General features: G+C 40.8%; 1 protein-coding gene across 1 annotated transcript in view; it reads left to right on the top strand.

Moving 5' to 3' along the window:
* FRAS1 (Fraser extracellular matrix complex subunit 1) overlaps positions 1–12500 on the top strand; it is a 317287-nt gene that overhangs the window by 2695 nt on the left and 302092 nt on the right. The window contains exon 3 of the mRNA XM_068974976.1: positions 5923–6015. Coding sequence (XP_068831077.1) covers positions 5923–6015 — 93 coding nt within the window. The remainder of the gene's footprint in view (positions 1–5922; positions 6016–12500) is intronic.

Genomic DNA, 12500 nt, shown 5'->3' on the forward strand with positions numbered 1-12500 from the left:
ATGTTTCAGGCAAGAATACGGGGGTGGGTTATCATTTCCTTCTCCAGGGAATCTTCCTGACCCAGAGACTGAGCCCAGAGAAGCTGCATTGGCAGTCAGATTCTTTACCACAAGCAAAGCCAGCCCTCCGATCAATCGATTCCTCTCCCTGCTCTTTCTGCTTCAGACACCAAGCCTGCTTGCTATTCCCTGGATTTGTCCTGGGAATGCTTCTGCCAGGCATACTTCTACCATTAAAGCCTTTGTGCTCTGCTCTTCTCCCTGAAATTCTATCTGGGTCTTCTCGGGTGGCTCAAAAAATATTTTCTGTAGTGGTAAAGAATCCACCTACAGCGAGGGAGACATGAGTTCGATCCCTGGGTCAGGAAGATCCCCTGGAGCAGGAAATGGCAACACACACCAGTATTCTTACCTGGAGAATTCCATGGACAGAGGAATCTGGTGGGCTATAGTCAATGGGGTCACAATAGAGTCAAATAAAATTTAGTGACTAAATACCCATCTATCTGTCTATCATCTATTCATCTATTTCAATCCTTGACCTTCTCTAAGTCTTGCCTGAATGCCATTCTATTTGAAATTGCAGTTCTTCACCCCTACCACATATTTCCTATTTCTTTTCCATGCTTTATTTTTCTTCTTGGCACTAACTACTGTCTGGACATACCCTAGGTTTTACTGAAAGTTCCTGTTTACTGTCTCTTTTATTCACTGTATATCCTCAGCACCTACAATTGCACCTGACACATGGTAGGCACTCAATAAATATCTTTTGACTGACTGAATGAATGAGAGATGAAGCTAGAGAGTTGGTAAGTTCAAGGTTATGGAGAGCTTTGTATGCTGTACTGTGGAGCTTGGAATTTTATTTTTAAGTTGGTGGAATACAAATGAAGGTTTTAAGGCATGTGGGTAGGATGGCCCACTTTACTTTTTGAAAAATCTTTCTGGTTTCTCAAAGATAATGCATAATATTGGAGATAAGGAGATCAGTTCAAAGGTTGTGAGAATAATCCAGATGAAAGAGTGAATACCTGAATCAGAGCACTGGTAGTGTAGGAATTAAGAAAGGGCAGAGTTGTCCAGTGGCTAAGACTTCATGCTCCCAGTGCAGGGGGCCTGGGTTTGATCCCTGGTCGGGGATTCCACCTGCAGCAACTAAAGATCATGTGTGCTGCAATTAAGACCCAGTGCAGCCAAATAAATAATAAAAAGAGGAAAGGGTAGATTTGATAAATATTTAAGGAAGAAATTAGCAAAACTGAATGAAGTAGGAGGGTGAGAGAAAGGAAAAGGAAAGATGACTTTCATATTTATGAGTTGATGACTAATTGGTTAGCAGAGTCACAAACTGATATTGAGAATATAGGAGAATGAGGAAAAGAATCCCATCTGGGAACAAAATAATTTCAGTTTGGACACACTGAGTTTGAAGTGTTCGTGGAAGAGAAAGGTAGATATGTCCAACAGGCAGCCGGATGTATGACTGTAAAGCTCAGAGGAGAAGCATGTGCTATGCTCAGTCATGTCTGACTCTTTGCAGCCCCATGGTTTGTAGCCCTCCATGCATGGAATTTTCCAGGCAAGAATACTGGAGCAAGTTGCCATCTCCTACTCCAGGGGATCCTCCTGACCCACGGGCCAAACTCACATCTCCTGGGTCTTCTGCATTGGCAGGTGGATTCTTTACCACTAACATGACCTGGGAAGCCCAGAGTTGGAGATATAATGTAGGTATCAGTAGGAGGAACACAGGAGTGCAAACTTTTAGGATGAGTGATCTCATCCAAAGAGATTGTGTGGAGAAAGAATAGAAGATCAAAGATGGGATTTGGGTAGCACAGTCATTAAAGAGAAGATGAACATAAGAGAAGAAACTTAGGAAGATTAAGAAGACATGGTCAGAGAGGTAAAGGGTAAGAAATGGTCAGAAGAGAGAAGAATGTTGTGATAGCTAGGAGAATCGAGTGTTTCCAGAAAGGAGTTTATATCGACAGTGTTGATCCCACGACAGAGAGAAAGTGTAAGAAAATTTAATCTGTTTCATTGAATTTGGCAACATGTTGGCCACTGGTGGTCCCACTGAAGTTGGTGTCAGTGAAGTGGTGGGTGTGGTTGCTGTATTACAGAGGCTTGAGGAGTGGATGGATAGTGGGCCTTGGATGGCCCAGTACAGGCTACTCCTTCAGGGAGCTTCACTGAGAATGGAAGAGAGAAATGGGACACTAGGTGCACACCACTATATCTGTGAAGTTTCTTTGAACCTCCATCCCCAGTCATCAAGCCTCCTGGGTGTTGCCACGTGCTTTGTGCTTGCCCGTATTACTGCCCTTGACCAGACTACAAATGTCTGTGTATTTGTTTGCTTCTTCCTCTAGACTCTTAGCTCCTTGAGAGCAGCAACCCTCCTCTTCACTCTATGTAGCCCACCAAACAGCACAGTGCATGGCGCACAGAAGATACTTAATCAATATTTGTAAAATGACCAAACAAGGGAAGGAGAGGGATTTTTTTTTTTTGGCTTTTGATATTTCTACGAACTTGATATTACTATGATGACCTTGGGAGGCAAAGGGGAATGACCTTGAAGAGAGAGAGAAACTGAAGATTTGGAGAGTGGGGGGAACAGAATGATAGAACTAGAAAAACCCTTTAAAACTGATTGTTAGACCTTCTCATTTTATAAACCAAAAAACAGATTTTTTCATTCTTTAGTCACTTGCTCAAACATACAGCACTAGTAAGTGGCACTCCCATGACAAGAACCTTCGTTCCTGGCTCGTGAGTCAATGTAATTTCTACTCCACCGTGTTTTCCCTTGAGTTTCTCGGGGGCATATGTTGCTTTACACATCTGATGGGTAGACCTACATGAGCTCACGGCACAAGCTAATGAATCACCATTGTCAGTCAGTCAGGTCAGTTGCTCAGTCGTGTCCGACTCTTTGCGACCCCATGGGCTGCAGCATGCTGGGCTTCCCTGTCCATCACTAACTCCTGGAACCTACTCAAACTCATGTCCATCGAGTTGGTGATGCCATCCAACCATCTCATCCTCTGTCATCCCCTTCGCCTGCCTTCAATCTTTCTTAGTATCAGGGTCTTTTCCAAGGAGTCAGTTCTTCAAATCAGGTGACCAGAGTATTGGAGTTTCATCTTCAGCATCTGTCCTTCCAATGAATATTCAGGACAGATTTCCTTTAGGATGGACTGGTTTGATCTCCTTGCTGTCCAAGGGACTCTCAAGAGTCTTCTCCAACATCATAGTTCAAAAGCATCAATTCTTCAGTGACATTGTACTCTAAGCTAAATTATTATTATTATTAATAGTACCTTGGATTCCTATCATTTTTTAAAAAATTTAAAAATCTATTTTGCCGTTTATGTTTTGCTCCTGAATTAACTGGAAATAACCTAATGTCAATTGCATTTCTGTTTAATATTTGTATCTCTCTCTCTAGCATCTAGTTTTCATATCATTGTATATAATAGATTCTGTATTCTTATCCTGTATCCATATAGAATAGCTAGCTACAGAGTCAAAGAAAAAGGTCAGAGAGAGACAGACAGATATGAGAAAAACTGAAGGAATGAGAACAGAGGCTTTTAGAATATTGACTGTCTAACCTGGAGCCAACCTTCAGGATTTCTGAAAAACGTATATACAGAGAGGACAGTGCCATGAAAAAGGGTACTGTATTATTAATGCATGGAGGGATTTTTGGCTGCAAACTTCAATGCAGAGTTTTACCTAATCAAGTTGTTGTGATAAATTATATATATACATGTACATATACATATGTATCATATGCTTAGAAGAGTACCTGGCTATTCTAAGTACTCTGTTTTAGCTGTGATTATTCCATGATCATCATCATTATTGTTAGTTGGTTCCTCTAGATCCTAGGCAAGCAATCTTCACTGGTATCTGGTGCCCAAGCCACCACTTCCTAAGCTCCCAGTGCAAAGCCTGCAGGGCAATAGGCTTACGTGTTCCATGCATCCCACAACTCAGGCAGCTATGCATGGTTACAGGCTAAGGTAGCAAGAATTCCCTGTCTTTCGTTCTTCAAGTCCTACATGCAAACTCTTTGCTCCTCCTTTAGCCCCAAATCACCTCTTTTGGGTTCCCACAGAAAGTCAATAGGTCAACACTCAAAATAGGGAACATCTACTCACAAATAAAGAATATTATATTCATAAAATGAGTTTTGAGGGGCAAATCTGAGGATAGATATAAAAACATATAAATCAAATCTGATATATAAGTCGAAGACAACTAACTTGGGGCATAAAATATCCCTTGAAGTCTTCCGTCTTGCCTGCCTTTCTCTCTGCTTCCGTATTAGAATATAAGCAACACTTGGATTATCTCATTTTAAATCTATATGCTCAGTGGGATTTAGGTGAATATATTTTCTATATTTACTGTCTCAGTGGAAGTTAGATAAGTATAGGTTCTACTTGGGGTTCAGAGGGCACTTTTGTGAGTAGTCGTTAATGTTGCACTGTATATACAATTTTATGAAATTCCATGCCATATGTTTTATCCTTTATTAAGCAAATAAGAAATTGTTGATCACTGTTACTCATGTATTTATCTGTTTAGTGGATTAACAGTTGTGAAATCATAGTTTTATTCTCCACCCACTTTATTGGGTGGAGAATATACATATTGTAGATGTAGTTATATTTGTAATTGTTGTATGTACAATTAACATTCTCTTGTAGGTACAATTCTTTTTAACGGCCACAGCCCCAAGTAGCAGAGAAATATTAAAACATATGTAATGTTTAGAGTCTATCAGCTGAATTCTTTGTAGACTTTTATTCTGTGGACAGGTCATGATTTCCTGGTTAATTCAGGATCTCTTACCACCATTTTTGATCAAAATCACTAATTCCCTGTTCTGCCACATTTCTAGACTTGAGGAAATGCTAAGTGGAAGAGCAGGATAAATCCGAAGGTCTAGAAGCCTATTATTTTGTGTGTGGGGGTCATGCCATGTGGCATGTGGGATCTTCGTTCCCTGACCATGAATTGAACCCGTGACCTCTGCACTGGAAGCACAAACTCTTAACCACTGGACCTCCAGGAAAGTCCCCAGAGGGTCTAGAAGGATCATTAAGCCCCCAAAACCCACATACGTGCCACAGTTTTAATCATCTTAGATAAACAGATCCTTCACAGTGCCAAATAGATGGTTAGTTAACATGTGACAACTTCCCAGTAAATCTTGGGGTATCATATGGATGTCTATTCTCTTGAAAGCATCACGTATTGATACGAAACACAATTGCAATAGCAGAGGCCTTGCTAAACAATGTAGATCTTTATTGGAGCCCAGGAATTCTAGCCGGATACCCGCAGTACATGTGATACCTCCACAGAGATGCTGTTTCCTCTCCCAGCTCTGTCCTTCCGTCACCTGCCCCTTGTGCTTTGCTACTCTGCCCCAGGTAAAAGTCAGCATTAGAACTCCAGCTCCCCCTCCCCCTCTCCTCCCCTCCTCCCCACAGCCCTCCCGTTGCTGGCTCCATAAGGCCTCTATAACATGTTAGAAGACCTGCCAGCTCTGTGGCTAACGCCGCCCAAGTCTTTTCTGTTACAGGGAAATACAGCTCTTCTATCACCCCCAACTGCTTTTCTGGTCTGACACTCACATGGAGCATTTCTGTATTTCTAGTGAAGAAAATCCTTCATTACATGTGAAAAGATGTAGACCATTTTCAAGGAACCCACTTTCACAACGGGACTCAGTAGCTTTGAGAGAAGCTCATCATGACAGAGAGTCCTTTTTGTTAGTGTATTCTGGTTATCCTGTTTATTGTTGTCACCCGTGGCAACTCATGAGATTCAGTGAATTCGATATGACTGTGTTCACTGCTGTTATTTTACACTGAGCTGCTTTTAAATGTTTAGGGGGAAGTGCTTCAAATACCTGCTAACCAGTGCTGCCCCGAATGTGTGCCAAGGATGCCTGGATCTTGCCATCATGAAAAGAAAATTCATGGGGTAAGTATTTTCTAACCTGTGGTTGATTCCTTGTCTGTAGGTCATTGACAAAGGAAAGCTGAATGCTAAACTTGTGTTGACAAGGGAGGATTTTTTTCTTCTTTGTTTGGGCTAGGGAGGACCTCAGGCTTATTTGACTTTCTGTGGGCACTTAGGTTTCTTGGATAAGATTAAAACTGTCCTATTTATTTCAGAGGCCCAGGCAAATATTTGCTGATTGAATTTGTGTCTGTCTAAAGGGTAGTCTGAGAATGTTGATGATGAATAAGTTGTAATGCTGAATAATAAAAGGCCACCTTGCCTTTGTGAACCACATACGTTTTTCACTTGATTTTATGAACAACCCTGAGTAGATGACTCCTGTGTTAAAGACGGAAGAGTTGGATTGCAAAGAATGGAAGATACTGGCCCCATGTATTACCAATAGGTGGTGTAACTTGGCCTAGAGCCCTGGTCTTCTGACTCCTCATTCAGTGTGGAGTTCGTAAACTTCAGCACTATGCACACAATAAGCTTTGTGATGAGGACCATCCTCTGCAGTCTAGGATGGTTAGCATCATCTCCAGCCTCTCTGTATCCATCACCTGTTAGTAGCCTCTGCAGTCCTGACAACCAGAACTGTCTGTAGGTGTGGCTGTCTTTCCCCTGGGGAGAGGGGCAAAATGAAAATGCCTACTTCCCTCATTTAGAACCACAGTGCATGCATGCTAAGTTGATTCAGTCATGTCCGACTCTGTGCAACCGTATGGACTGTAGCCTGCCAGCCTCCTCTGTCCATAAGATTCTCCAGGGGAGAATGCCCTCCTCCAGGGGATCTTCCTGACTCAGGGATCAAACTCGAGTCTCTTAAGTCTCCTGCATTGGCAGGAGGGTTCTTTACCACTGGGGCTACCTGGGAAGCCCATAGCACCACAATACTAGGTATCAACCCTCAAGTTCTTTTATTACACTTTCTCGTTCCAGATCCTGCAGGATTAGCTTAGAGATATTAAATACTGGTTTAAAAGGACCATTGCAAGGACTATAATAGAAATTTTGAAAATGGTGGCTACTGTTCATCTCCATTCATGCTGGCATACTTCCCTGAGGCAGCAGGTGAAGCTGAGTGTGAGAGAAAGACACTCTTTGCTTTAATCTTCATCTTCCACCTCATACAAAACTTTCTCCAAGTTAGTGTCTCTACCCTTTCAGCAGAGAGCATAGGTTAGCCAGAATTGATATACCTAGTCTTGGCTGCTATTCAGGGTGCATACCTAAAACTCAGCGGGGACAGTGCACATTCCCCTGGGACAGGATCACCTCACTTAGCCACTTGCTGCACATCACCCGAGGAAGCCACTCTTTCACGTCAGCACAGTGTGCTGCCGAATAATAGCATGGTGTGTGATCCGAATGGTAGGGTCTGTGTCTTCATACCATGTGTCACCCGGTGCTGCTTGATTTGGGGCTTCCCTGGTGGGCTCAGCAGTAAAGAATCTGCTTGTAGAGCAGGAGATGCGGGTTCGATCCATGGGTGGCAAAGATCCCTGGAGGAGGGCATGGAAACCCACTCCAGTGTTCTTGCCTGGAGAATTCCAAGGACAGAGGAGCCTGGTGGGCTACAGTCCATAGGGTCACAAAGAGTTGAACATGACTGAAGCAACTGAGCATGCATGCATGTAATTCAGTGTTATGTAGGGTGGTGGAAACCACGCTAGAGGACCTCCTGTGAAATGGAAGGTGTGCAGGGCAGGCTGGTGTTGGAATTAACGAAAGTTCATAATGATTGGAATAGGTGTATGGATCAAGGTCAAAACTCCCAAGCTGAACTTTTCAAGTGAGGGAGCCCTAGGATGTAAAATAAGTCCAGGATCTGGAGGAACAGCAAACATCTCAAGTAAGAGGGTATCAGGGACTTGGGACAGCGGAGCTCAATGACTCTCTGCATAGCCTCTCTAATGACACTTGTCATTTGCATGCTCGTCTTCTGTTCTTGCACTTGTGAGATCTTCTTTTCTTGATTTAAGATTTCTGAGAACATTGACAATATTTTGTCTACCTTCACAGTGATCTTCCTTACCCCCAGCCTAACCTGACTCTTGGCACTGAACTTTTCCCAGAGTAGGTGCTCAATAAACATCAGGACTCAAGCAATGAGTAAATCCTGCTCCAGCTTATCCATATCCTTGTCCCACGGGCACGTTTATCTTTGACCACCTGACCTGTTTGGCGGGTGGCTCAAGGACCACAGATCTGAAGATGGGTTAGTTAGAAATCTGCTTTACGTTCTACTTTTTCAGGAAGAGTTTTGAAAGTCCTCCCCGCCTCCCTTGCAATTCACCCCTCGCTTCTAACACAGCACACGGAAAGCTCTAAACTGGGTAAGACAGCGTACATGCTTGTTTTCCCATATGCAACTTTCAGAATCTACTCCCCCGAAAGTGTTATAATTATATTTCTGCAACTTAATGTAACTGAGAAGAAGGCTAGATTTCAGGAACTGTAGTTTGAAGGAGAAAAACAAATCCCTAGTGGTCTACTTCTCCAAATAGAAATAGAAGAACGGCTGTTTTAAAGTTGAGATAAAATCCTCTACTTTCAGTCTTAATCAATTTAAAATGATCATGTTTCTTGTCTTTCTCTTCTTTCCTCTCTTTCTTCACCTTTTTAGATGCTTGCCAAATCCTTCTTAATGTTATTCATTTCCTTGAGTGGGTTAAATGCTTGTCTGTGTTGGGTCTGAATCTCCCCTTGTCGCTTGCATCACTAGCATTGTTCCTGAATCTTGGAGCCTTTTCTGTTTTGCTCCCTTGGCTTCTTTTAGAAAGCAGTTTCCAGAGCACTGCTTCTCCTGTTGAACGTCGGTAATCCTCTGTTTAGCCTCTGGCTTGCATCCCATAGGGCGGGTTATGGAGTCTTTCTCCCTGTAGATATAAAATAGCCTGATGTTTTGAGAGCTTTGCAGTGGTGAAGTGGAAGCTTTCCCCTGAAAGAGAGATTTAGAAGTGGCTTTAGGGTAGAGTAAGTGTAGCGGGAAGAGAATCTATTACAGCAATGCCTTCCCCAGAGAATAGAGTTGAAGGGAAGGAGAATCAAGACTGGGTTGAGCTCAGGGTGGCACGACAGGGCCACCTTTAATGAAACAACTTCGCCTCATGAGGGGACCTCTTTTTCTGGCATCGTGGGCTGGTGTTCCAGCAAGTCCAGACAAGCCCCCACATCTTCCTTGGAGTGAGAAAAACACTTGAGCCTTTTGGCCGACTCCAGGTTATTTAAGAGTTTTGCATGGGCTTATTACAGTCAGCATTTGGGGAGACTATTTCATCCATGACCTCCCAAAGCTATCCTTTCAAATTAGCTTTTGGATCTCTGCCCAGCCTTGCCAACCAGCTAGGGAGACGAGCCTGAAATATGTTTTCCTAGAGTGTTGGAATGCTTTTTCCCTGGTCTTTCCCCCACAAATTAGCTTGTGAAAGGGAGGAGAAAGGACCTTAACCTCTTTCTTTTCCTCTTTACTAATTTGATCTCAGTACCAGATAATGTCCTGTCTGAGAAGACGGTGCTTGGAGACTCGCTGAAAAAGAAAAGTGGCAGGTGGTAATGCCCCAGTGCCCGCATCTGATTGAGCATAGGAGCGTGGAAGAAGTCTGCTTGCTTTGCCTGGCTGTGAGGCTAAAAGGAGATCTAATTTATGTGTGTGAGGGAAGAGATGAATATTGAATTCTGCAGCCTTGTTTTCATCAAAGTAGAGGATGTAATTACAATATGCACCAAACATCCCCAGATATTTAGTATTCTGGATCTATAACATCATAACAGGAACAAATTATATAAAGAAAAATTATTTTTTTCTTCTGTCTGTAAGCCAGGCAAATACTTTATGACCGTATCTTTCCTTTGGACTTAAGTCAACAGCCAACCCGACTTGTTATTTGGCTGTGCAAAAGAATATGTCTAAGATGTTGTCTGCGGAATGTGCTTTTGCCCAGTGTCAAAGTCTCATGTTTCTGAAAGCTATTAATGATGTTGGGATGGTACAGCTACAACACAGGTCTTATGGGAGCATTGCTTTGAATATACATTATTTCTTGATTTTACAGAGCTTTCTTTGCTGTTAACTGTGCTCATGAAAATTAAAACATTTGTGACTATAGAGAACACAGTGAGATTAAAAAAATGTTTATCTATCATCTATTAATATCTGTCCCCTATCTGTCATCTATCTATCTATCCATCTATCTTTCTATCTATCTATCCATCTACCATCTATTTGCCTACTTCTCTATCTACCTATGATCTAGCTGTCTATCAGCATGTATCAAACTCCTTGATCTCTGGTCTCCTTCTGGTGAGAAAGGTGTCACTGATTTAGGAATAGGAGTAGGAGACGAAAGTGAAGGTGACTTTTCTCAGAGAGGTGAGAGTTACTCTTTTCCATCATTCTGTTCAGTTTGGATCACTGTCTGGCTTCTGCGGCTTTGACATCAAGAGTGAAATCACCCTGACAAATGTTCTTTGTTATTCCCATAATTCTCAGGCTTATTGTGAAGGGAGAATCCGTTGCTTAAATTTTATGTCTCTTGAGATAGATAATAGATTCACATCATTGGAGAGCTTGAAGGTACCAAAGAGTTGAGCTAATATAGCCCTCTCGCCTTACAGTTGAAAACACTTTGGTGATTGACAGGTTGTTATTATAATTAATTTTTGTGGTCTCAGTCTGAGAGGTAATATGATTGCAAATGTTTGAGAAATAACAGCTAGTGTTTCTCAGTAGTAACAAGAACGAGCTCTTGTTTTAATGTCTGGATGTTTAGAAGCAATCTCTTAACTTTTAGTAGGATAAAGATGTTCACTTCTAATTACTTTATAAGATGCTTTCAAATTTTACTTATTTAAGATTTATAAATGATTTATTAGATATTTTAAACAGTACTTCTGCTCTCTGATGACAAAGTGAGTGTTAGTTTATTGGTGAAAATGTGGACAAAATATGCAAACAGAAAAAAAATCCACTAGTTATCTCCAACTATGAAAACCACTATTGTTTCCTCAGTTTTTTTTGTGGGGGGACGAAGGGGAAATGGTAGTGAATATGGATGGGTAGATTGATAGAGATATGCATGGTTTCACATAATTGTAATTATGCTCTGTGTACAGTTTATGGCTTAATTTTTATATAACATGCAGTAAATAATTCCCCAGCATACTCTTGGAGAATGTGGTTTATTATTATTTATTTATTTATTTATTATTATTTATTATTATTAGACTGTAATTTATTCTTTATTATGTGCCTATTATTAGGCTTTTGAGTAGCTTCCAATATTCACTAAAATATTTTCAATTTCACTGTAATGAACAATGAGATGGAATTCTTTGTATTCAAACTCTTGTGTGTGTCATTGATCATTTTCTTCAGATAACTTCTTAAAAGTGAAATTAGTAGGTCAGAGCATCTAAAGAGTTTCAGTATTGAAGCTGTGACATCGACAGTCATTAAAATTCAATTTTAAGTTGTCTCTGTCTAAAGATAAACGCAGCGGGAGTATTACTAATCGTACAGCTTTTTTTCAAGTCTGATTACCTAGGGTAGTTGCCGCCTGGCAGAGTTGTTCCAGGTGCTATCATGAGACAAGTCTCTGCGTAGGAGAGTCCCACTCCACTGGAGCTTTACTGTGAATTTTAAACACTTCTCATATCTGATATTGAAATATATCATTTAATTTTATTAATATTTCTTTGTAGTTAATAAAGTTCTATATTTAAGTTGAATATTCTATAAGCTTGTTGCTATTTTTTTCACTGGGGTTTTATTTCTTTTTTTAAGAAATATAGTCCAGTGTACTTACAATATAGTATTAGTTTCACATGCACAACAAAGTGATTCAATATTTTTATATATCACGAAACGATCACTACTGTGAGTCTAGTTACCATTTGTCACCATGCAAAGTTATTTCAGTATTATTGACTATATTCCTATGCTGTACATTATGTCTCTATGAGTTATTTATTTTATTAGTATAACTGGAAGTTTGTACTTCTTAATCCCCTTTGCCTCTTTCACCATTCTCCCGTACTCCCCTGATGACCACCTGCTTGTTCTCTGTATCTCTGAGTCCGTTTCTGTTTGGTTTTGTTTATTCTTTTTAGATTCCATATATTAATATAAGTGAAATCATACAGTATTTGTTTTTCTCTATCAAACTTATTTCGCTAAGCATAATTAGCCTCTAGGTCTATCCATGTTTTTGCAAGTGGCAAAATTTCATTTTTTATGGCTGAGTAATATTTGTGTGTGTGTGTGCGTGTGTGTGTGTGTGTGTGTGTGTGACATCTTCTTTATCCATTTGTCTCTTGATGGACACTTAGGTTGCTTCCATATCTTGTCATTAATAATGTTCCAATGACATGAACATTAGTGCGCATATATCTTTTTGTATGAGTGTTTTTGTTTTCTTCAGATAAATACCAAAAGTGGAATTATTGAATCATATGGTAGT

This window comes from Capricornis sumatraensis, chromosome 7 (genome assembly GCF_032405125.1).
Source record: "Capricornis sumatraensis isolate serow.1 chromosome 7, serow.2, whole genome shotgun sequence".
Classification (NCBI taxonomy): Eukaryota; Metazoa; Chordata; class Mammalia; order Artiodactyla; family Bovidae; genus Capricornis; species Capricornis sumatraensis.